The 26249-nt window shown below is 40.0% G+C and overlaps 1 protein-coding gene across 3 annotated transcripts in view; it reads right to left on the reverse strand.

Moving 5' to 3' along the window:
• TJP2 (tight junction protein 2) overlaps positions 1 to 26249 on the reverse strand; it is an 80588-nt gene that overhangs the window by 39510 nt on the left and 14829 nt on the right. For 2 of the 3 annotated variants that reach the window (XM_075278851.1, XM_075278837.1), the window contains exons 3-5: positions 5395 to 5448; positions 916 to 1040; positions 472 to 574 (exon numbers count right to left, since the gene is read on the reverse strand). In XM_075278851.1, coding sequence (XP_075134952.1) covers positions 472 to 574; positions 916 to 1040; positions 5395 to 5439 — 273 coding nt within the window. In that variant the 5' untranslated portion in view covers positions 5440 to 5448. Of the gene's footprint in view, positions 1 to 471; positions 575 to 915; positions 1041 to 5394; positions 5449 to 22452; positions 22629 to 26249 lie in introns of those variants that run through there. The other variant, XM_075278843.1, reaches the window with a different exon arrangement.

Raw genomic sequence — 26249 nt, forward strand, 5'->3', positions numbered from 1 at the left:
ATGGGGGTGAATTATTTTTCGCTGCAGCCAATAACATACTGATAGATTTAATTTAATAAAAATTCTGTAAAAAGAACACTAAAGTATATTAAAGAGAAACAATGAGTGTCACTAATAGAACTTCCTCAGGTACAATGACAAACAGGCACCATATTACTAGTCTAGTCATTAGTTGCAAATGTTTTCCACTTGACAGACATAGTGAGCATTCCAAACAAATTCTGTCTTGTTCAGAGTTTGCCATTTTTTTTTAAACCTTCAAGTGAGAAGTCTCTTTATTTTTCCTTTCCCCGAGAAACAAGACTTGGGAAACAAGAATAAAAAGAGCCTTTGGTTGACAAATTATCTTTTTGATTTCAACAAATGTGCCTCGTGCAGCATAAGGGCATTTTCAGCTAGTTTAGGACAAAGATTTCTGAAAGGCACTGTCTGTTCAACAAGGAAAGAAAGAAAAGAAGAATGTAATCTTACAATCACAGCGGTTTTTCCACACTTTCGTAACTGTTGCACTGCAAATGCATGCAGAACATTATCCATAGGTGTTCCATTAACCATGACCACGCGATCATTTTCTCTGTAAAACAAGAGCAGCAAGTTCATTAATTAAATAAGCCCTTTCACAACCTCTATTGAGGCCAATTCTTATCTGTTAATAGGCACAGCTCCATTCATTATAGCGAAGTTGGAATTATTTCTCTAGCCTCTCCTGTGCAGTTATTTCAAGTGCCTGATGTGTTATTTAACACCTTTATGAACGGCCATTTTTCTCTTTTGCATTTACGTTTTTCCCTCCATTTCAAAATCTGCAAATCTTTTGATTATCTAGATCTGCAAAAGTGTTTAGCTTTTAATTGTCTACAAATTTTCATATGATTATATTAATTGGAAAACACAATTTTACAATGCAATACTTACTGTAGGATGCCATCAGCTGGACCACCGGGAAGAACATCAGAAATAACAATAGAAGGTTCTCCATTTTCAAAATGTGGATTATCTTTTCCTCCAGAAACTGCTATACCAAAACCTTTTTTGCTATCCTGTAAAGCAGAAATTTACATTATTTTAACTCCTTGTTTCAGAGACTAATGCGTTCAAGCATTAAAGGGGTTATCTAGGATAAGCGGGGGGGGGGGGGGGTGTTTGTATTTTTAAACAAAAGGACAAGGGGGGGGGGTTACAAAACAAAACAGAAAAAACACACACACACACACACACACACACACTCCATACTCAACTGTTCCCGGAGCTCCACCACATGTGACGGCTAAGGCCACTCAGTGGCCTAAGGAAAGGACACAGGACATGACTACCTGTGACATCCTCTGTCCTTTACTTAGGCTGATGACTGGCCTCAACGTGTCGCGTGCAGCATGGACTGCCGCCAAAACAAGACACCAGAGCAGCAGGACCTCAGTGGGAGACAGGAGCATCAGGGACCGGCGAGTATAGGAAACCTAATACACTTAAAAAAGCGGTTACCCGCGAAACTCAGACTATAATGGTCCGCCTGGTTTCTGCACCGTTTCCGCCCGAATGCGGAGAGAAGCATTTTTCAGGTGGAGAGGCGAACAAAATCCCCCATTCGGAGAGCCAGCACTAGTGTGAACCCAGCCTGAAATGGTTTGAAATTAGTTGGACCATAGAGAGTGGGAAGAGGAGCCAGTATATTGATTCACATTTTTGGATTATTTATCAAATGAGTTCTGCAGGAAGAAATAAAGTTCTTCAGTGCATCCCCTGCTTTGAATATGCTTTATAAATAATAAAGAAGCAACTTTTCAGGAGCCAATATTATTACCTTTTACATAGTGCATTGGAGCACCGCCTCTGACATCACTGAGACTGAGCTCCCCCGACCGCAGATCCACACAGTATGGTGGAGTCTGACATGTGACCGATAGTCGGAGCATCAGTATGGGAAGCAGAAGAACAAAGCTTCCAGCCTCCCCTGCTCTGGGGACAGGTACGTATATTAATAAAGATTAGAATGAAAAGGTGTGTAGAAACTTTTGACTGGTACAGTATTATATCCATGTATAGATTCATACATATAGATACACAGAGAGGTATTCATATTTTCATCAAAATATATTGAATCCATGATCCATAGCTGCACAATAAGTGACAATTTTTAGATCATGAAGTTCCTGTAGGTGCAGAATTTTGTGTGTGCCAGTGCTTATTGGTTTGCAAATTAACACACCTAGATGGAGGGAACCTTGCTCTATCAAACATGGTGTATTTCAAAAGGTCCAAATGGGCATCTAAAATCATATCCAGTAGCCAACTGCAATACACCACACTATTTATTCCCTCCTTTAAAAGGCATTATCTGGGATTAGAAAACATGACTGCTTTCTTGCAGAAAGAGATCCACTTCCTCTTCTCACGTTCACTGGTCATATGACCATACTGAAGCTCAATCCTGATCATTTGAATGGGAACAAAGGACGTGAAGGGGGAAGAAATAAAAGGAGCCATGTCCTCTAACCCTGGATAACCCCTTTACCCTTGCACAACTTGCATTTGGTATGGCTAGATTTTTCTGCTGATGTGAGGTTGCTGGGATCATTTTTAAGTCAATTTCCTTGGGGTCTCCTAGATGTCTGCAATGACAAGTGTCTGAAGACTTGGGTTTTCTAATTTTTTTTCTTTTTGCTTCTTATATTTTTTACTCCACTTTGGCACCAAAACACGCATACTGCTTTTTGCTTGAAAGGGAATGTCCATAAATGGACCCGAAAAGCAGGCCTGTGTTTCTATGAACAAGCCTATTCATACATGGTACTCCACTATTCTTCGCTGAAACAAATGCAGCCTCTTGGACGCACTCACGCACAATACTACTTCACCTCTAAAAAGTGTACGCCCCGGCAGGGAAGGATAAGGATATACAATGGGCCTCATTCATTTCTCAAACTGCTGTGGTAAAATGAAATTTGAGCTCTGGTTGATTGCTATGGGTACCAAAGCTCCGGACAGCTCAGACCACTGTAGATAGGATCATATGATCCGCCTAAGCAGCTTCCACAGTTTGTCCACCATCCAGACACAGGTGGACCTTCATTACATACCTGTCTCATCTGTCTCTGCTCAGACTGTTTCCAGTCACATGGAGTAAACCCAAGGACTTTTTACATCAGCAATTTTTGGAATGAGTGTATGTGGAAACATTTATTCAGCCAATTATCGGCTTGTGTAAAAATGTCTTGGCCAACTACATCTTTTATGCGAATAGATAAATCTTAAATGTTGGTAAGACATCTCCCTGTGTAATGGCATGTGCTGCCAACAATAAAGCAAACAATTGTTCATTCCTATACAGCTTGCCATCTGGCCAAATAAAATTACTTAAAACAAAAACCAATCATCTTGTTTTATTCTTTAGCAATGCTTTCGACAAACAAAACTGGCTATATGAAAGGACCTTATCATATCCACAGCTTTGATGCAGTCACATGCAAAATCTTTTAACCCCCAACACAGAATGACATAAAATACATTTACTTCATTTGCAGAGTACAGTTCCAACAAAATACCGTATATACTCGAGTATAAGCAGAGAACCCTAATTTTACCACAAAAAAACTGTGAAAACTTATTGACTCGAGAATAAGCCGAGGGAAGAAAATGCAGCAGCTACTGGAAAATTTCAAAAATTAAAATGGTCGGAGTTTTTGGGTGCTGTATATGTTGGATGCTGGGAAAGGGGAGGGGGTGTTTTGGTTGTCTGTCTGCCCCCTTCCCTGAGCTTTTTTTTTATTTCACTATTACATGGGAGATTCCATTACATTACTATTGCGGCTGGTCATTTTTTTTTTTTTGCTCAACTCGAGTATAAGCCGAGGGTGGCTTTTTCAGCACAAAAAACTGTGCTGAAAAACTCGGCTTATACTCGAGTATATATGGTACATGCATACACGGTTACTACTTTGACAGAGGAGCTATAATGGCACTTGACACCACTAGCAAGATCATTAGTGACCAAATTGACTAGCGTGGGGGCAACACGGTGGCTCAGTGGTTAGCACTGCAACCCTGGAGTCCCGCCAAGGGCAAAAAAACATCTGCAAGGCGTTTGTATGTTCTCCCCGTGTTTGCATGGATTTCCATCCCATATTTTAAAGACATACTGATAGGGAAAAATGTACATTGTGAGCTCTACGTGGGCTCACAATCTACATAAAAAAATAAATAAATAAATAAAAAATTGGCTAGAATGCACAGAATTGTCTTTCCCCCTTAAAATGTGGCATTATTTTTCAAAAATGTTAAAAAAAAAAAAAAATACATGTATATGTATTTCTACCTAAAAGATACATTTATTTGTTTTTTTCCCAATACAAAAAAAAATAAGAAACAGCAAAATAATTTATATTTGGTATTACCATAGCTGGATAGATAGACTAGATGTAAAGCATTATATAAAATGAAACAAAATCAATGGTGGAATTTCTGTTTATTCCCAATCCCCCACAATTCCCAACTTTGAAGAAGAAGAGGTAATCTGAATGTAACTACGCATCCCAAAAACAAAACAAAAAAATCTTTATGCCCTAGGTGTTTAACCCCTTCAAGACTTTATGCCTTGGGGGGTTATACACATATTACAAACTGCATCCTATCCTTTTAACAAACTGGCCAGCCCTAGATTTTACTGAAGTCCATGACATATGCATATTAAAGGGGTATTCCCATAACTCTTGTTCTGCAGCCTGCAGGCTCTGTGCGCTTGTCAGACACACACAGCTCAGAGCTGCTCCCAGCACTCAGCCCCTCCCTCCCCCCCTGAGAGCAGGCAGCTACATTACTTGGAAACTGAGCAGATAAGCCCAGTGGCCATAGAAACACAGTGTCAACAATGAAGCAAATAAATTAACCCTAGAACGCATACCTGGGGCCTTTTAGGCCTGCATGCTTAACTTTTTGCTCCATTATAATAAAAATTTTGGCCACTATTCAGATTTTAATTTACAATTTTGAAATAAACTTGTGAAAGTAATTTAAGTGTGTTTTTCTATATTATTTGCATGGGGGCTAAAAGGCCCCCAATACCTTAAAATGTATGTATTTTTAACGTCATGCGTTCTAGGGTTAAGATAGCAGCCACACAAAGCAGTTTTGATAAAGCAATGTATTTAGGAAAAGTCATAAATCCACACAAACTAGCAGTAAAGATAGGATGTTTTTCATGGAACAACCCCTTTAACCAGCAAGGTCAACAGTGTCCTGACATTCTAAGAAACTGATCCATGTGTATTGTATTCATAGTACAGTGGTAAAGTCATCACTGGTATAATAATACTATTCCAGAGATATTAAGACGGGGCTGTTATACATTTTATGTTTAGGAATTGCTTATAAAAACAGAAGTGACATTCAAGTACTCACCTTTTGCAAGGTCACAGTATATTGCTCCCATATGAACTCTTCCATGCTGGAGGCCTGGATCAAAGCAAAACATAAACAATTATTAACCCACCATAGTATGTGAATTTTATTTATATTTGCAGAAACCGACTATTACTATTACTGCCTACAGGATGTGGGGTTCACTAAAAAGAACAGCTGTGCAGCACAATGCAGTGTTCATCAATGGGCAAACAGTAATTCATGATGCAAGCATCGCTAAGTTATAAAAGTGCTCAAGGAACACACCCGCAGACACTTTTTAAAGGAGCAGTCAATATCCACTGAACTGAAAAGCCTATAAAAACCACCAAGAAAGCATAGAGTTTTATTCCAAAGTAATTCAGGAGAGGATTAAAACACAATATATGAAATGAAATCTAAAATACACACATCCAAAATGTATAGAATAGTAATAATAAATAAAATGTATTTATATAGCGCCAACATATTCCGCAGCACTGTACAATTAAGCAAGAAGTAGTGGAGAAAAACATTCCCTGAACACAAATATGACAACTGTTGGCCAGATACAAAGAATGACTGATACAAAGAATGACTGAACACGCTACCCAAAAAGGGATGCTGCAAAGGACTAACGGACAACATGCACCCACTTTTGCAAGTGCCTTATGTTACATGCATTTAGGCTCCGTTCACATCTGCAAGATGGTTTCTGTTTATAATGAAAGCCAAGATGCTATGCCTCAGCATTTGTACTCAGGATCTCAATTGTACCCATGGGGATCCTAAGGATTATCAGGGCCCTGGAATGCTGAAGCATGCTGTAGTATTCTTGCTATAGAAGTAACTTGGCAAAGTTTCTGAATAGAGCGACTTTGGTAGAAATATGCCAAAGGGAGTGTCACAAGAACAGTCCTATAGCCAGGGTTCATGTGAATAAAATGCTTTTTGCTGCTTGATGATCAGGTCCTTTGTTGCAGAGATGTGGCTTCTTTCCTGATATAATAATGATCTGTTTGGTGCAGCAAGGGCATCACCATTGTTATTGCACCAAAGAAATACCTACCTGCTAAAACAGACAGGGCCTGGCCGTGTCCATGTCAACCATAGTAGGATTTCAATGCCATAAGGTCTTCCTTGGACACCCATTGCATTTCGCAAGGTCTCCAACTCCTACCCTCCTCTCTTCTTTCCCTTGTTGTCTTCCCTATATTCTATGTGTTACTCGTTAATTGTTTCTTTCTGTATGCACATCCATGTTTGTTTAGATGCTATTGACCAACCTGGCCACTTGCTGTGGCACAATTCTTTAGTTCTTCTTTTATTATTGTGTATTTCACGAAAATTTCAATAAAAATTCCAGTTAAAAAAACAAACAAAAACATAGCAGGTTGGGATGAAGGGACTGGAAGCTGGAAACATAGGTCATTAAGGGAGCGTTCACACTACCGTCGGTGTCCGACATGTAGTGTCCGCTCCTAGTGTCCGCTCAAAATCTGTCACGGACACTAGGAGCGGACACTAGCTGTGTCCGTGACACCTGTCATTCACTTGAATGGGCATCGGGTGCGTTCTTTTGCACTCCGTGCCCGTCCTTCCCTGTCCGCAAGAGAAGATGTCCAACTGCATGCAGGGTTTTTCTGTCCGCTTGAGAAGTCGGACATCTTCTCTTGCGGACAGGGAAGGACGGGCACGGAGTGCAAAAGAACGCACCCGATGCCCTTTCAAGTGAATGACAGGTGTCACGGACACATCTAATGTCCGCTCCTAGTGTCCGTGACAGATTTTGAGCGGACACTAGGAGCGGACACTACATGTCGGACACCGACGGTAGTGTGAACGCCCCCTAACATATGAGGAGAAAAGCAAATATCTCAGCAATGAATGCAACAATCAGGAAACCAAAAAAGTGCTTTATTTACATCAATGGATCCAAAACTGTGGGCTACAAGTTATTCACTGATATTCTTGGGCAACTCTCACAAGGACACCAGAAGCAACAGTATCCCAAAACATCTGAGTAGTTGTTGAAAGGGGATTCAGCTAAGGTGGTAGAGCGAGGGGTGTCAGTGTCTAGGGTTGCTACTGTACACTGGCAAGTTTGAGATTGCTGAATGTACGCCCTTTGTAATTTCAGACAAGATGGATTCACATTCTCAATTCTTTAAACTCCTTAGGCATGGAGCTGTAGCTGAGGAGAACAGGATATGAAGGTATGCCATTCTTGCCATCAGTAGGGGTACTAGTACTCAAACTTCCAACATGTAGAGGAGTCCCAGACAAAATTCTTGACAAAAGTGGGTCCCGCCTTCAGAAAGTGTGGGAACCTCTGATTTAGATGAATCTTTACTGTCTGACTGTCCAATAGGGACTGTTCTGGTGAAAGAATACCTTTGAATTTGTATTGGATGTTTGTGAAAGATCTGGGAAAATTTCCAGCGAACTACAACTCTATACTATACATGTGGAAATCATCTCAATTAATCGTTGTGAACGTGTTCATATCAATTACTTCAGTTATTTTGCATCTATGAGAACCAACACCAAAATTCAGTGACATGGCATGGCATATAAATAAGAGATGTAGCAGGTAAAAAGGAGAATGTTCTAAAATAGTTCTTTATTAATTGTAATTGAGGTAAAATGGTCAATTAATCGTGAAAGTCATAATTACCCAGCCCTACTATCAAATGTCGTTAAGATGTGTTGTGCTGAGGACTAAGGATGAAGTCATACTGGGGTCCTGGAAGGGGAGTATGCTCTGGGCCAATATTTAAAGGGATAAGTGGGGAAATATGCTAAAGACCATCGTTTAAAGTGATCCAATGCTAGGGACTGAAAGCCACAACTTAGAAGGATGCCATGCTGGTATCTAAGAACAAGAGGAATGCCATGCTAAGGACCAAGAATGATGGGAACCATTCTGAACTAGGAAATGTGCAGTAAGAGTAATGCTTTTCAGTCCAATTCTGTGTAATCCAACAGTCTTTGTTTATTTAGCCAGCAAAAATGATATATTGTATTCTGAAATTGACAAAGCCTACCAATCGTTGACAGCAGTAGTGACGTAAATATAGACATCCATAATGCATAAACGGTAAATAGACTGTAAGCCCTTGTGGGCAGGACCCTCTACCCCACTGTGCCAGTCGGTCATTGTTAGTATTATATCTGTTTGTATATTTTGTGTACTGTATGTGAACCCTCAAATGTAACTCACCATGGAATTAATGGTGCTATATAAATAATCAATAATAATAACAATGTAACAAGGTAAACAATGGCAGGTGGGGGACCATAGAACCATTGGTGTGGGAGATATGAAAGGAGAGTAAATGCCTATCTGATACTTTTACCATAAATTGATATTAGAGGATTTTTTTAAAGGGAATCTGAAAGCCCACCAGTAGCCAACCAACTGCCCTATTTGTACAATGCTAGTCTAGTAATTATAATGTGACCCCTATAATGTGCTGCATATTTGTGAGGGGGGCTGAGGTATACATGGAAACTAAGTCAATCTGATCTATGCCAATAAAATACTAAGAAATTCTAATGTCTATAAACAACCTTTGGTCTTCTACAAACTACAATTGTAACAAACTTCCCAGCAGGTTTCCGACATGAAATGAAAAAATATCATCATCATCATCATCAATAAAAACAGTTTAGAAACTGAGGCCACTCAATACTGGACTACAACTCATGCGTATTAAACAGGCCCTAGTAAAGCTTTCACAATAACATGTTTCAGATATATAATTGAAGGCTTCTTTGAACTATGTAGTGATTTCTAGCCTATATATTATTGAAGAAAAGCCATTTAAACCGCACGCCCCACTGCCAGCAAGCGCATTTCACTAAAACACAACAATCTAGTCTGTTTCCTGTTAATATAAATGGCCTTCCATCCCAAACTCTCTAATGAATGATAAAACATTATTAGAAGCAGAAAGCCTGGGAACAACATGTAATAGAAAACAAAATGCACACCTGCAACAAGCATATAAAGGAGCATGTGATGATACAAAATGAATGAACAGTGATGTATGCTAATAATAGTACTAAGGCTGTAAATAATACTCTGCAAACACTTCAATCTGATCCTATACACAAATCTGTGCGGCACAAGCAAGTTGTGCCTGACAATAAGCTTTGTTTAGGATATGTTCACATAGGAAGGCTTTCATTCATGTATGGAAACTATAGGCCAGTAGGCAAAGTCTGTTGTGAGTATCTCAAACGAAATGAATGTAAAAATTCCATGAGTTTATAAAAGGATCAAATCCATCTAAAGTAACCTTATCAGCTCCTATGAGGAGGTAAGTTGTAGACTGGATCAGCAAAGGCCATGGACATTGTACTGTATATCTTACTTTCTTCACTCTAACCCTTTATGGACACAGAATAGTTTGCATGGTAAAGCTCAGTGACTTTTTTCATATGTTCCTTTCTCTCCTTAGGGTGCATTCATACTGAGTATACGCTGGCTGATTCTGAACGTTAAAACACGTTCAGAATCAGCACGTACAAAGCAGATCCCATTCATTTCAATGGGAGCCGGCATACGAGCGGGCTGCTTTTTTCCCTATTGGTTGAAATGGGGAGCGCACGTATTCCGGCTCCCATTGAAATGAATGGGATCTGCTTTGTACGCGCTGATTCTGAACGTGCTTTAACGTTCAGAATCAGTCAGCATATACTCAGTGTGAATGCACCCTTAGAAAAATAAAAAAGTTATGAATTTTGTGTCAACATAGGTATGTGACTGTTTATTCTTTGTGTGACGAATTATACTTTCATTTCGCTCCGTTTTGGGGTACATATAATGTTTTCATTGGCTTGTATTAATGTTTTTACGTGGTCCATGTGAAAAACTCACAATTTTATCATAATTGCTTGCATTTCGCTTTTACAGCATTTACTCTGAATGAAATAAAAGATCTGGCAACCATGTCCAGCGGGTCATTACGATTACAGCAATATCATATTTATATTGATTTTATTATGTTTTACCTCTTTTACAAATAAAATGGAACTTTTTGAAAAAGAACGATTTTCCAAGGGACACAGTATTCTGATGTCTATACCTTTTTGCTGTTTTGTTGAGGAAGGTAGGGTTTGTTTGTTTTTTGCAGAGCCAGTTGTACTTTTTTTTTTGGTACCAATGTTTGGTATGTATGACTTTTAGATCATTTTTTATTGCTATTTTTTTGGGGGGGAAGCGAGGTAACCAAAATACGTTAATTTTCACATTGCATTTATCTTTTTTACAGCATTCATTGTGCGAGATAAATAACACTATTTTTGGGTAGATGGTGGGGACTTACATGCACATGAGAATACCTATCATGTTTGTTTATTTATTTATCAAATGAGTTTTTCAAATGTAAAGGTGTTTTTTTATCTTTTTATATTTCAGTCTTTAGTGTTTCTGTATTTTAATCTATGATTTACAAGTATATCTCGGTCCTTCTCTACCAGTGACTCTCCCAGCTGGCATATCCAATGTCCAGCCAGAGAGTCAATTGTGGCCCATGTTCAAATTTACACCGGTCCGCAGCTCATCAGCACAGTTGACCACAGCAGGCTCGCCAGTGGAGTTCTGATAATGGACCTTAATTTACCTATCCCATCTCCTGTTCCAGGCCTCCCCTTCCCTCTTCAGCCTTTAAAGGCCATGTGCTGCACATTATTTCATTGCGACCTGATGTGCGGCACAGCATCACATTGAAGGCTGAAGAGGGAAGAGGAGGCTGTGAGCGGGAGTGGTAAGCGAACAAAGCCAGGTTCTCCCTGTTTCTGCCACATTTTTACCTCACCAAATCTGGTCCTTTTTGCAAAAAGTTTGGCTAGCCCTGCCCTAGGACAAATTGTATGCAGATTATTTTTACACAGACACATAACTTTACATTTATCCACACCGAACCTCATCTGCAACACTCAGTCTGTCCAAGTCTGCTTATAACCTACATACATATTACATATCTTGGTGTCATTTGCAAAAATAGAAAAAGTGCTATTAATCCCATCTTCTCTATCATTAATAAATAACAGGAGACACAGCACTGAGCCCTGGGGTACACCACATGAGAGCGCAGTCATTGATCACAGCGATGCGTTAACCAGTTTTCAATCCAATTACTAACTATATTTTCCAAGCCAATGGAACTGATTTTACCCATGAAACGTCTATGAGGAACAGTGTCAAATGTCAGTCCAGTAACACTATATCCACAATCTCCCATCTGTCCAGACTTCTACTCAACTCTTCATAAAAGCAAATCAGATTAGTCTGACAACTTCTGTCCTTAGTAAAACCTTGCTGTCTGTCACTGGGGAAGATCTAGAACACTTTATTGATTCAGAGATTTATTCTGATCTCCACATAGGGAAGAATTTTGTTAATATGAAGAATACTGGCTTGTACCTTTATGGTTTGTTTGTTTTTTGCCTTTCTGTGGATTAAAACTGAAGCTTAGTAGACTGAACTGGAAGGACGTATCTTTTTTCAGTCTTTTAAACTATGTTACTTAGTGAAAAAGCTTACCATAGTATGGGCTGACCATAATAATGGAGGTTTAGTCGACAAGTCACACATAAAAAAAAAATAACCAAGTACTGTTCAACTCCAGTATAATATCATAAATATCACCCAAAGTGATTTTTTTTCCATTTGATTTTGCCTCTTATTTTAGGGAAACAATTATAATAACAAGACTAACATTGTATCCTGCTATATTCATGGCAAATTCTTATAAAACAAGGGACTCTAAGCACAGAGAGCGTTGTGGAGTTAATGGCTGCCATACAGGCGCTGATCCCCAATACAAAAACAAGCTATTTTCACAGGAAGCAAATTTACCCATCAGTATATTTTTGGCTTGTGGAAGGAAACCAAAGGATACCCAGGCAAACGTGGGGAGCACAAGCTAATTCTATGCAGATGTTGCCCTTGTTTGAACACAGAGCGTCCATGCAACCCCAAACTGTGAATATAAGTGGACGGTGAAAAAACGTTAACAGATAAAAGACACGTTAAACGGTAGGGTCTGTCTACTCTATGGTAGCATTGCAATAAAGACCAATCCAAGGAAAACTCTTCTATAGAAGTTACCAATGGACAAATAGATCCGCGCTTACCAGCTGTATTCTTGTAATATTCGTTTATTAATAGCCTTTCACACCACGCATTTCGAAACCATACCAGTTTCTTCTTCAAGTGAACAAAGGACACTATGGTAGCATGGCATTCAAGAGAATGTCCGAATAAACAGAACACAACGTAAAAGATGGACTCACATACACAAAAATGTTTGCTATGTTTTTTGACGCAGTTCAGTCAAAGCTAGGGGTGGATATAAAATAGAAGTTTAGCTTTTTCCTTTCTAGTTAGTTTTGGTTCATAAAACTACATCAAAAACTACCACAAAAAGACGTGTTTCAGTTTGGCCAAACAAAGGTTAACAGAAAAGAAACCCTCACTTCAGTCAATGATAACTCCTTTCAAACATACAATGCAATATCTTTGGTCATAAAACAGACAGTACTTATTAACAACACGTTACACAACACCCATGAATTCCCACAGCTCTCTCTTTACCTGAGTTACTTGGTCTTGAAATCTGACCGTAAGTTTTCCTGGCCATGTGTTTCTGCGGCCCCTGTTTTGCTTGATTACTGAGGAAAGTTTACGGACAGGCCTGCTGTCTATCTGCATTGCATGGTGTGTCATGGACAGTGGGAAAAGAGTACATCATCCCATAAGTCAAATGATTTCATGTTAATAATTACTTTACATGCTCCGCCTCTTGTACGCTGCATTACAGCTAGTAATCTGATCCTGTCTGCTTCACAGGTCAATAGGGTGATTTTTTTTTTTTTTTTTAAATCAGAACTACCTATGCAACATCAAAAAAAATTGTATAAACCGAAAAAAAAAGTTTATTATAACTTATTAGTAAAAGATTAGAACCTTAAAAATAAAGTGAGCTCTTCTAATGCTGGATATATGATTTGTTGTAGACAAAAATCTGTAAGACTTCCAACCACTGAAAATCCCCATGAACATGCAACTTAAAGCATACATGCCATATTCAAAAAACTATTTTCAGGGAAAAAAAGGTCTAGTGGCTCAAGAAGTGCAGACAACATTTTTCAGGCCACGCATTCTCTTTACAGGTCATAAATACTGTGCTAGATTCATTATGTTGCACCACTCCACAATTTACACAGGACTGCTTGCTACACACACCCCTCCATATTTCACTCATGGTCAAATTTATTCATATACCCCTAACCATGTCCATATTCCCTTATGCTCCACCCCTCTGTGCCCCAGCACAGTAATAGTGTCCTTCCTTGTGTCAATATTGAGAAAGCAAAACCGAAACTCACCATACAATGTCCAAGTCCTGGTGGGGTGCACAACCTTGTATCCTCCGGACTCACTGAGGCATATGTTCAAGCTGAAGTAATGTTGAAAAATAAAGATGGTCCACAGTCCCTCCAGGCTCAATAAAATTTTACTTTTAATTCTCCATTTTAAAAATACAAATTCCAAAAATATAGACAGCACAAAATGTTTGTTTTTTCTGACTCTTCACATTTTGTGCTGTCTATATTTTTGGAATTTGTATTAAATTTAATTAATTAAATTTTTTTTTTTTTTATTGAGCCTGGAGGGACTGCGGACCATCTTTATTTTTCAACATTACTCCTTCCTTGTGTAATGCCCCCTTAGCAGTCCCCAGTACAGTATAATTAGTGCTCCTGCCCATCACCGCCTTCCTAACCGTACAAAGACTAAATAGCAGATCAGACACCAAAAAAAGCATCGATTGCTCGGGAATGTTGTGTGCTAGAGAAATAAATTCCAACTGTTCATTGGAGCAGCAGCTTTTAACCCTTTCCTAGGTCTTTAAAGATGGCAGCTGCTCTAAAGCAGAGCAGTCAACGTGAAGCACAGTATTGCCCCTAATATTAAAGGGGTTATCTGGATGGCCTGTCCTTATGATAGGTTATTACAGAATATTATAAATTAGATCTGCAGGGGTCCAACAACCTGCCCTGCGCAGATCACCTGTACTGAAACAGTATAGTTCCCATGACTATTTATATTGACTCACCATAAAAACTGCTGCGGCAAGCAAGCATCATGGCTCCTAGAATGTAAACAATACCAGGAGCTGTGCTCTCAGTGTATAGGTGGACTACGGGGGTCCCAGGTGTCGGAACCCATCAGATCTAATATTATAAACCAGATAACCCTCTTAACTGGTTCTAGCCTCCCCTCATGTTTTTCCTATACATGCAGTCTTGAAATACATGTGCCAGACAAACTCTGGACAGTGCACTGGCAATACTATTACTGTAGTCTATAGCATCATATTTGTGTGGACTGTGCAACAATGTGTCAAAGCTGTGTGCATAGCTTTACTAAATGGTTTCATAATCCCCACACAGACAGAAGTGATGATGATGATGATGATGATGATGATAATGATAATAATAATAATAATGCAGGTACACAACCTGCGTGTTTAGGACACACAGGATAGATGTGGCTGCAGACAGATCAGGCTACAAATGGACTCTACGTGACAGCAGGCAGTAGAAAGCAAGTTAGAGGGAATGAAGACCCCTAGTGGCCAGCAAAGTAATTGTTCAGCACAAAAAAAGTCATTTTAGGTAAACAAAATGATTTACACTTTCGATGAGGATTGCACTGGCTATCATAATTATACAAGGTACTATGATTAGGCTTCTAACCAATTTACTGCAGACAGACTCCCTTTAAAGAAATCAATTTCCTTCTCCACTTATTAGGCTTCTTTCTTCCTCCTTAAAGGGACATTCCCATAACTCTTGTTCTGCAGCCTGAAGGCTCTGTGCTCTCTTCACTTCCTGGATTTCTCGCACATTGGTGGGCGGGGTTTCACTTGCTCTATCTGCTATGATCCACAGTATAAAGCTGATGTGGAAACTGATGTAGCAGAGCTGGATTTGAGTCAGCTTGCATTACACACAGAGGTAATGGTCTCCTTATCTCATCCCTTACCAGCTAAATTCAATTAAAGCAGCTGATAAGTGGAAAAGCTGAAGATAGACAGCACAGTAATCCCAGAGCTCTCACCTCCCCCTCCCCTATATGAGGAGCTCCGTTGCTTGTCAGCCCCTCCACCCCCCCTGAGAGCAGGCAGCTACTTCACTTGACAAATGAGCAGATAATCCCAAGGGCCAGTGTCAACAATGAAGTGAATAAATTAAGATAGCGGCCAAACAAAGCAGTTTTGATAAACCAATTTATTTAGAAAAAGTCTTATATTCACATAAACTAGCAGTATAGATAGCATCCTTGTTATTGGACAACTCCTTTAACTTCACGCTGACTGTTTGTTTTATCTCTCTACTCACCTCCCACATAGAAGTCTATGGAGTGTGCAGGGGAGGAGGAGAAAGCTGTTAATTGATTTACAGCCTCATTCTGTGCAGAGATTTTATCTTATCTTGTCTTATCTTGTGAGTCAGGGAATTGAAACAATTCCCTGACTCACAGTGTAGCAGAGTCTAGCAGCTGTGTGTGTGTGTGTGTGTGTGTATATGTGTGTGTGTGTGTGTGTGTGTGTGTGTGTGTGTGTGTGCGCGTTTTCCAGCAGCAGCCTCCTCCTTCCTCACCTCTCCATACATTTCTAGTTGAGAAAGAAAAATAATGTATAACAAAGTTTCTTATATTTGCCTGTACTACATGTGCTACTATAAAACTGTATATAAAAATAAAAAAAATACAGGTGTAACTGCTGGACAACCAGTAAAGTTTTATGAATAATACTTTTGTACTGTCTGTACTTGTATGCTGGTCTGTATAGATATATACAATGCTTTGTAGTCCCATAATGGAATTTAATAACGTTATGTTCAGCAAAGAATATGAACCAATAACCAAAAGCAACATAAAAACAATAGAAAGGCCAAATAGTAAGAACATTGTCCATCCTCAAACTGCTATACAAACTTGTTAAAAACAAAACAGACACACAGAATAGGACATCTAAACAGCAATTACCCTCCCAATCTCTGTACGGCTAACAATAAAGCTATTCTTACCACCCAAACACTGCTTCCCTTGACCAAGGCACTATTCATTCCTGGCATATTTTTTTTCTCTCATTAATATGGCAAGTGTGACTGAAAGAATGTGTTGACTCCAAACGACATAGGAATACATATTTTTACAGATAAATTAATATTTGCATTCTCTTACTATTGGTCATTGCAATGATGTTTACTGATGTAGCATAACAGTTATCGAGCTGGACTGTCAAAGCAGAGCTTACCATTATTTGCTATATTATCCTAAAGGTTTATGCACAAAGGAATACGACTAGATGTTTGCGCAGAAAAATTCAAATGTACAATTTCTATAGATTGGTAAACTGGTATATATGTCAGAGGATTACTATAAGCTTTGTGTACATGGTCACGTCATAACTCAGAAAATAAAAATAGTAAGCCCTGCCAAACAACACAAACTATGTGTGCAAATGCACACTACCATGGCTGCAAGAGAAATGCAAACAGCAGAAACTGCAACAACTCTACAAGCATCAACAGCATTAGTAGTATGCCTACTGTATATAGATAAAAACAATTAGATTCTTAGTGCACATTTTGATCAAATTCTGAATGCCCATCTAGCAGCAATAAGGTAAACTCTTTACACAAGACTCAACTCTCTCTAGGACTCTAACAAAGTACTGTTGCAATTTTTGGTGTTCCCATGGTCTAGCATAATAGGACTCTATACGGTGTCTATTATGGGGGTTATTTCCGCTTTCAATTACAGTCTCCATATCTCCTATGTTGTCAGAAAACATCTTACAGTAGCTGCCAGTTAATAGGTCCTATGGAACGTTACAAGTGAAATGTAATCCTTGTTGTGTAAAATGAGCTCCCGTCTCACCATTTATACATTAGCTTGTAAGTAAGTCATGCACCATGAAAATTCCAAAAAGCTTATGAGAACATAATATAGAGGCAACCTAGGCAAACATAGCAAGCCATGACTGACAACAGACTGATCCCTCATACTGCAATGCTGTGAAAGGAAACCCTTACTGCGGTCACATAGACTCTGCATAATTCATGTTGCAAGGTGAACAGTACGTTCTACAGATATCAAAGCAGGAACGTGTTCTAGAGGCAGGACGACTCAATATATCTTTAGAATAAATATCATTTGTTTGCAAAATAAGGAAATTCAAAGTATACCTATGTATCTTGTAAGGAAATTTCAATATAATCAAATGAACAAGTGAGCATAAGAAACGTTGCGATTTATGTTATTAGAGATGATTTCCGAAAAGCCTCTTCGACTAACCCCTTCCCACCACAGTCATTTTTCATTTTTGTATTTTCTCTTTATTACTCCTTGTCTTCCAAAATTCATAGCCATTTTCTTATGGGTTTTCTTTTTGCAACATGTATTGTGCAGCAAAAATAGCAAGCTACCTATATTTTGCAGGTCCATACGAATACAGTAAAACTAAGTTTATATAGTTATGCTTCAATACCTTTACAAAAAAAAATTGAATAAATAAATTTGGGAAAAGTAACTTTTTTTTTATATTTCTGTGTATGAAGCTGCGTAAGAACTTTCATTTGTACAATTTTGGCTGCTTGTGGCATCCTGTAATAGAAGTTCAGTAAAGACAGGTCTGGGAGCCTTGAACAGGATCCTAGCTGTCATGGTAACAAATCACCACCCCAACAACTCGCTCTGAGGGACGCAGTTCCTCCTTAACATGGCAGTGCATACACTAACGCACATTTGATCCACGCCATGGAGGCTCCTTGTACTTCACACATTGATCTTGCATGGTGAAGGTCATTAGGCCGAAATGTCCCTGCTTAAAGAGGACCTTTCATGGTTTGGGGCACATGCGGTTTTGTATACCGCTAGAAAGCCGACAGTGAGACTTTATCAGCAAACTGCAATTAGCTGAACTGACTGCCCTGCTGGCAAGAGAAATGAGTAAGTGGCAAACAAAGCAGCATTTCTAAAGCAATATATTTAAGAAAAGTCTTCAATTTACATAAGCTACCAGTATAGATAGGATCATTGAGATGGGACAACCCCTTTAAATCTGCAGCAAACCCACAGTAATTATATATTTCACATCAAGATCTGCACCATTTTTCTAAAAATGATGCCAAATCTTGGAAGATATGTTTTGGGAGGATTCAAACATACTTAATTCAAATAAAATATATGGAGAAAACAACAGCCACAAATATAGCCATGGAAGAGAGTTGTGTGCAGTTAGAGCCCAGACAATCTTTCATTGGTGGCATGAACGACTGTCATTTCATTCAACTCCTTCTAACCACGACCATACCAAAATCCCTATACCTATAAAGCACTCACAGTAACAATAAAATAATAATAATAATAATACTCTAGTTAACAAACATGGTTAAAATTATCTAATAATAGTAAAAGAAAAACAAATCGTACACAAAGAGGGGAAACAACATCCAATGTTACATAAGGTAGAGCTGAGACTCTGTAGACATAATGACCCTTAAGTCGTCAATGTGGCTGGTCTGTATACATTTTTATCCTTGTGTCCTCCATTGTTATAGTTTACTTTATAACTGGGCTTTGGTTTCTGCTGCATATGACAATATCTATTTATAACTTACTCTATTTATCATACTATCAATGACAGCATGTTCTCCCCTATATATAACATTATATCATTGGGGAATTTTAGAATTATTTGATTTATACAGTCTCAGCACTCCTTTATGTAACATTAGATGTTGCTTCCTCTCTGTTTATTATTTGTTTTTAGGATTGCTGGATATTTTTAACCATGTTAGGATTAAATAAAGAGTGATTTTTTTTATTATTATTAATACTGTGTTTGCTCTTTGGGAATAGTAATTACAGTACTGCCTTGACTTTTCTGCCCATATAACATTGTTACTATGCTTATATATGCCCTTGTTTATGTAGTGTTAGGGTATGTTCACACAGAGGAAAAGGTGGTGGAAACCATTTCTGCCTTGTGAACATTCCACGCGGCTAGCCGCAATGGGATAACGATACAGCATCGGCATTCTGTCACGGCATCCAGCTCCTGATTAGGCCCAAATGAATGGGCCTAATCAGGAGCGTTTCTCCAGCCGTGGACACCGCAGCTGACTAAGCTGCAGAATCCATGGCAAGATAAGTCACATTGCTGCTAATCCCCTCCCCTCCTGATAGTACTCGTACGACGAGTATTGGAGGAGGCGTTCCTCCCAGCTCACACTGTACAGCGCTATAGGCGCTGCTTTGAAGAAGGACGTACCTGACTAACTGTCAGGAACGCCCTTCTGACTGTGAACAGCTACGGTACCGATAGCGCTTCACTCGGGGCACAGATCAGGAAAGCAGACAGTGCGCTGAATTCAGCAGTATATAAAACTGCCTGTGCCCAAACCCATGAAAGGTCCTCTTTAACATGGAAAGAAATATGTTTGCTTGTGTGTGGTCCCAGCCTAGAAGAAAACCTATGTTCCTCATTGCATTACATGGTCATATTTGCTAGCAGAGATCTGAATAACTTGTAGTTGCTGACCACATGGGTACATGTTTGGATGATAGGAAATGACATGTAAACATAGACTGTGACAGATGCATTGAATTTAAAGGGCCAGGCAGAGTCTAAAGGATTGAGTTTGTATGTGACCTATTCTCCGCTGGTTCTATATACAGTATATATATACACTCACCGGCCACTTTATTAGGTACACCATGCTAGTAACGGGTTGGACCCCCTTTTGCCTTCAGAACTGCCTCAATTCTTCGTGGCATAGATACAACAAGGTGCTGGAAGCATTCCTCAGAGATTTTGGTCCATATTGACATGATGGCATCACACAGTTGCCGCAGATTTGTCGGCTGCACATCCATGATGCGAATCTCCCGTTCCACCACATCCCAAAGATGCTCTATTGGATTGAGATCTGGTGACTGTGGAGGCCATTGGAGTACAGTGAACTCATTGTCATGTTCAAGAAACCAGTCTGAGATGATTCCAGCTTTATGACATGGTGCATTATCCTGCTGAAAGTAGCCATCAGATGTTGGGTACATTGTGGTCATAAAGGGATGGACATGGTCAGCAACAATACTCAGGCAGGCTTTGGCGTTGCAACGATGCTCAATTGGTACCAAGGGGCCCAAAGAGTGCCAAGAAAATATTCCCCACACCATGACACCACCACCACCAGCCTGAACCGTTGATACAAGGCAGGATGGATCCATGCTTTCATGTAGTTGACGCCAAATTCTGACCCTACCATCCGAATGTCGCAGCAGAAATCGAGACTCATCAGACCAGGCAACGTTTTTCCAATCTTCAATTGTCCAATTTCGATGAGCTTGTGCAAATTGTAGCCTCAGTTTCCTGTTCTTAGCTGAAAGGAGTGGCACCCGGTGTGGTCTTCTGCTGCTGTAGCCCATCTGCCTCAAAGTTCGACGTACTGTGCGTTCAGAGATGCTCTTCTGGCTACCTTGGTTGTAACGGGTGGCTATTTGAGTCACTGTTGCCTTTCTATCAGCTCGAACCAGTCTGGCCATTCTCCTCTGACCTCTGGCATTAACAACGCATTTCCGCCCACAGAACTGCCGCTCACTGGATGTTTTTTCTTTTTCGGACCATTCTCTGTAAACCCTAGAGATGGTTGTGCGTGAAAATCCCAGTAGATCAGCAGTTTCGTTAATACTCAGACCAGCCCTTCTGGCACCAACAACCATGCCACGTTCAAAGGCACTCAAATCACCTTTCTTCCCCATACTGATGCTCGGTTTGAACTGCAGGAGATTGTCTTGACCATGTCTACATGCCTAAATGCACTGAGTTGCCGCCATGTGATTGGCTGATTAGAAATTAAGTGTTAACGAGCAGTTGGACAGGTGTACCTAATAAAGTGGCCGGTGAGTGTATATGTTTTGTATGGAATAGAATAGTATATTGATCTACACTGTTCTGCCCCACTCAAAAAACACGCGCCAACAGAAAACAACCAAAACTGGATGAAAGAAAGCTTGGTGAATATAGTCTATAATGTAGCAGTGCAGGGTTGTGTTTCACAAAAAGTTAAGGAATGGCATCAGAACAGCAATTTACTGACCCCATACTCAGGTTGGTAAACACAGAGTATTTGCTATCTTTTCAATAGCAATAAATAACAGAGGCATAGTGTCATAAATAGCTTAGTCTGTAGACTGCAGGGAACCAGATAAAACTACAGTCTTTGCTAGCAAGTCAGTCTTTTATACAGTTAATTTGTTGTGGAAAATAAATCAAACTCTTAACCTAATAAGATTAAAAATAAAATAAACAGGAAATGCATATTCTTCAAATGGGACGTTTTAGATTTTTTTTTTTCTGTTATGACTTTATCCCACGCTTTCTTCTTGACGGTTCTCTACTCTTAGGAGGAAGGAAAATTTTGTCTTTTCTACCTATACTTATCCGGCCCCTATCAAGTCCCACTGTTGTGGTATTACAGGAATTTACCAAGAATATGATACAATCACTCACCCCTCAGCTTCCATCCTACTGTATCCCGTCCCAATAAAAGGGCACTTCTAGATTGATCAGGGGGGTTTTAGAGGGTAACATTGAAGCCTCTGCCAGGTGTGGATCATAACATGAGCAGGACTAGAGACAGATCCCCTCTCCCTGTTTTTTATTTCAGGTTTTTCCTTCAAATGCTATATAAAATCCTGAAGTAAACCTGACATGTGAAACAATCCAGTCTTGATAGGGTGCCCAGTACCTAGAATAAAGCAGATCAGCAAGGCTGGCCTGAAACAAGTGCATTCTACATGAGGCTGCTGCACTGCAGACCTCGCCGGGCATCTCTGCCATCACTGCCTCAAGGGCAGCACGAGTTTCCATGAAGTCAGACAAAGTTTCGTGAAGTTTCAGCCCCCTGTCCCCTGTAGTGTGTGGCGGACACCTGCCAGCCAGGAGGTGCGCACCTTACAGCACCCTATCTATGTGCCTGGATACTTACGCCCAGCCATGCTGACAGGTTCTTGCTGTGGTTGTGGAGCGGGTGCTGAAGGATCCTGTCTCCTCTCATGGGCATCTTGTAGGCTCAGTGCTGCATGTGCTTATGGACAGACGCCGCAATCCTCACACACAACAACCTGTCCCCGTGCACTGCATAGGACTACCGATCCCCTCAGCCAAGTGAGAACTCCCCTGAGGCGAGCTTCCAGCGGGCCCGTACCATTACCTAAATGGGGGGAGTGGTCGCCATCGTAGAAAGCTAATACTACTACTTGCTATGTAGATCTCAGCTAGCAGTGGTACGAAAGGGGTAGATATAAGAAATGATGTGATGTGAGGAGTTCATGGGCTCGGAGGAAAACTAGCGGAAACTTCTTGATAATGTAAGACGTCTAGCCACCTGTCCACAGTAATGGTATATTCGAAGTGCTGCAACTACAAGCTGGAAGTTTCAAAGCAAACAAAGAGGGAGGGGAGCTAATACCCTGCAGTGTCCTGGGGACAGGGAAGGGTCCAGACAGGGGATGACAGGGCCCATCTATCAGCAGCACCTGCTCAAAAGACACTTTATATAAGACTTGTATCATATTCATTCATCGGAAACAAATAGTAGCCATACCTTCAATGATTAGTTAGTCTATATTTGGCAGTAAAAGCTTCTTGGTAGTGAAACCTCTCAGAAAGAACACCCTTATAACAGGACCAACCCTGTGTGTGTATATATATATATATATATATATATATATACACACACACACACACACACTCTATCTCATGGCCAATTAAAACTGTCACATCCCTAGTTTATTTTAGAAGGCAGAAACCAAGGTCAGAGACATGTCAGGGCCTCCATTCAAACCCTTTTGATTTCACCTGAAGTAATAGGTAACCTTCCTGGTAGTCTTGGGTAGTGAAGGGGTTAATAGTAAAATTGCTGATGATTTAGGACAGTAAAGTTGCAAATGTTAAAATCCACTTCGGACTAGGGAAATAAAGGGGGTTCTCCAAGATACAATATCCTAACAGTAGTTCAGTATTGGATTGGGGGAATTCCGACCCCAAGCACTTCCACTGTGCGGCTGGATTCAGTAGATTGTATAGAGTCACAAGCAGACTCTACACTGTGCACTGGCCAAGCAACACTATTGCAGCTTAGGGCAGGTTCACACCTGCGCCCAGTCTCCGCTTTGCAGGTTTCTATCCTCACTTGAATGGGTTTGCAAAGTGACCGCCCATGAGCGTTTTGTGCCTGTCTGTGGCTAAACCGTTTTTTTAACCGGACACAAAGTCGGACATGCAGGACTATGTGTCCAGTTAAAAAAAAGCGGTTTTGCCGCGGAGAGGCACAACCGCTCACAGGCGGACACTGACTGCCAGGTTATTGTCTCTTGTCCAGTTTCTCGGGCAGAAGACAAAAACCCATGAAGTGGAGACCGGGCGCAGGTGTGAATTCGCCCTTAGTAAACATTCAAAAGAAGAGAGGAGAAGAGATTTTGTAGCTAATACTTTAAGTTTTCTCTCAAGCGCTTTATTTACCTCAATACTGTTCAGTTCTCTGATATGTCATCCATGCTGACTTTCAATTAAAGTTACTGAACAGAATCTCATCTGCTCTCTATGGGAGATATCATAACAGATAATCTCCACACACGAGTTTAGGGAAAACTGAGAATTAGAAAGAGAACCTGCAAAACTGCTAATAATGCAGAATAATGTTATTCCTAATGTATTAAGCCACCGGAAAGGATAGATATACTTTAACAATCCAGTTCCCTATTCTTTGTTCTTATTTTCTCTATGTTAGGTTACTATTATATTCTACCTTAGGTAGAATTTAGGTTGATTCAGGTGGCATTCACACTTGTGCCTGTGTAAAAACTGTTTAAAAACTGATTCAAATGAATGGGTTTAAAAATGATCTTTATAAATCATTGGTGCGGCCCCATATATAGAGTTGGAAAAGTTATAGTGGAGGGCCACAAAGGAGCATAGAGGACCTCAGTTGTGAGGAGAGATTAAGGGCCCGTTCCCATGGAGTAACGCTGCGCTCATTCTGACACGTAAACACGTGTCAGAGTGAGAGCTTCAAAACAGAATCCCATTGACTTCAATGGGTTCCGTCTTATGCGCGCTACAAGCGCGCTACACATTGAAATCAATGGGAGGCTTTTTAACCCATTGATTTCAATGTGTTACGCACGTTAAACGGAATCCATTGAAGTCAATGGGATTCTGTTTTGAAGCACTCACTCTGACACGTGTTTACGTGTCAGAATGAGCGCAGCGTTACTCCGTGGGAACGGGGCCTAAAGGAGTTAAATGTGTTTAGTGTTGAGAAGAGGGGTTTAAGGGGAGATATGATAAACCTACAACCCCAATTCCAATGAAGTTGGGAAAGATGTGTAAAAAATAAAAACAGAATACGATGATTTTTAAATTCTTTTCAAACTATATTCAATTGAATACATTACAAAGAGAAAATATTTAATATTCAAATGGATAAACTTTATTCACTCATTTTGAATTTGATGCCGGCAACACGTTCCTCAAAAGTTGGGATAAGGGGCATGTTTACCACTGTGTTACATCACCTTTCCTTTTAAGAACACTCAATAAGTATTTGGGAACTGAGGACACGAATTGTTGCAGCTTTGTGGGTGGAATTCTTTCCCATTCTTGTTTGATGTACAACTTTAGTTGCTCAACAGTCCGGGTTCTCCATTGTTGTATTTTGCACTTCATAATGCGCCACACGTTTTCATTGGGAGATAGGTCTGGACTGCAGGCCAGTCTAGTACCTGCACTCTTTTACTAGGAAGCCAAGCTGTTATAACACGTGCAGAATGTGGCTTGGCATTGTCTTTCTGAAATAAGCAGGGACGTCCCTGAAAAAGATAGCAGCATATGTTGCATGTGTCATTGATATATGGCTTTTGCTTTGCATAGCAGAGTTTTAACTTGCACTTGTAGATGTAGTGACGAACTGTGTTCACTGACAATGGTTTTCTGATGCATTCCTGAGCCCATGTTAGGTGTTTTTTGAGCATTCCTCAACTTTCCTAGTCGATTCCCAGCTTTTTTGGAATGGGTTGCAGGCATCAAATTCAAAATGAGTGAATATTTCCTAAAAACAATAAAGTTTATCCGTTTGAATATTAAATATCTTGTATTTTGTAGTGTATTCAATTGAATATAGGTTGAAAAGGATTTGCAAATCATTGTATTCTGTTTTTATTTATGTTTTACACACCGTTCCAGCTTCATTGGAATTGGAGTTGTATAATAAATGGCCCACACAAGAAATATGGGTAAAAACTGTTCCATGTAAAATTCCCTAAAAGACAAGAGAGACTTCCTTCCATTTGGATAAAAATATCATTGATGTTTATGGAGATTTATAGAATACCTATTTCCTTCACACATCTCCTCAGTCATGCCCTTTCCCATCCCTTTGTTGAAATAGATGGACTTATTTATCAACTATACTAAGTATGTAACTAAGTCACTATGTAGCTTTAGGCTGGTCTTACACGACCGTAGTTTAAGACCGCAAATGGTTCACAATTGAGGGTTTTCAATTGCGGACCATTTGCGGACACATTATATTCAATGCGGCCTCTTACACCACTGGATATTTTATCTGTGGTGTTCCGGGCCGCAACCGAGGTCCGCACTTTTTAGAACATGTCCGTAATGGCCGCAATTCACGGCACTGCACAGAGCTCTATGGGCGAGTGCGGCAGTTTACGGGCATCTGCGACGTGTATGTTGATGATCAGCAACTAGTGTTGCTGATCA

Source organism: Leptodactylus fuscus, chromosome 1 (genome assembly GCF_031893055.1).
Source record: "Leptodactylus fuscus isolate aLepFus1 chromosome 1, aLepFus1.hap2, whole genome shotgun sequence".
In the NCBI taxonomy this organism is placed as follows: Eukaryota; Metazoa; Chordata; class Amphibia; order Anura; family Leptodactylidae; genus Leptodactylus; species Leptodactylus fuscus.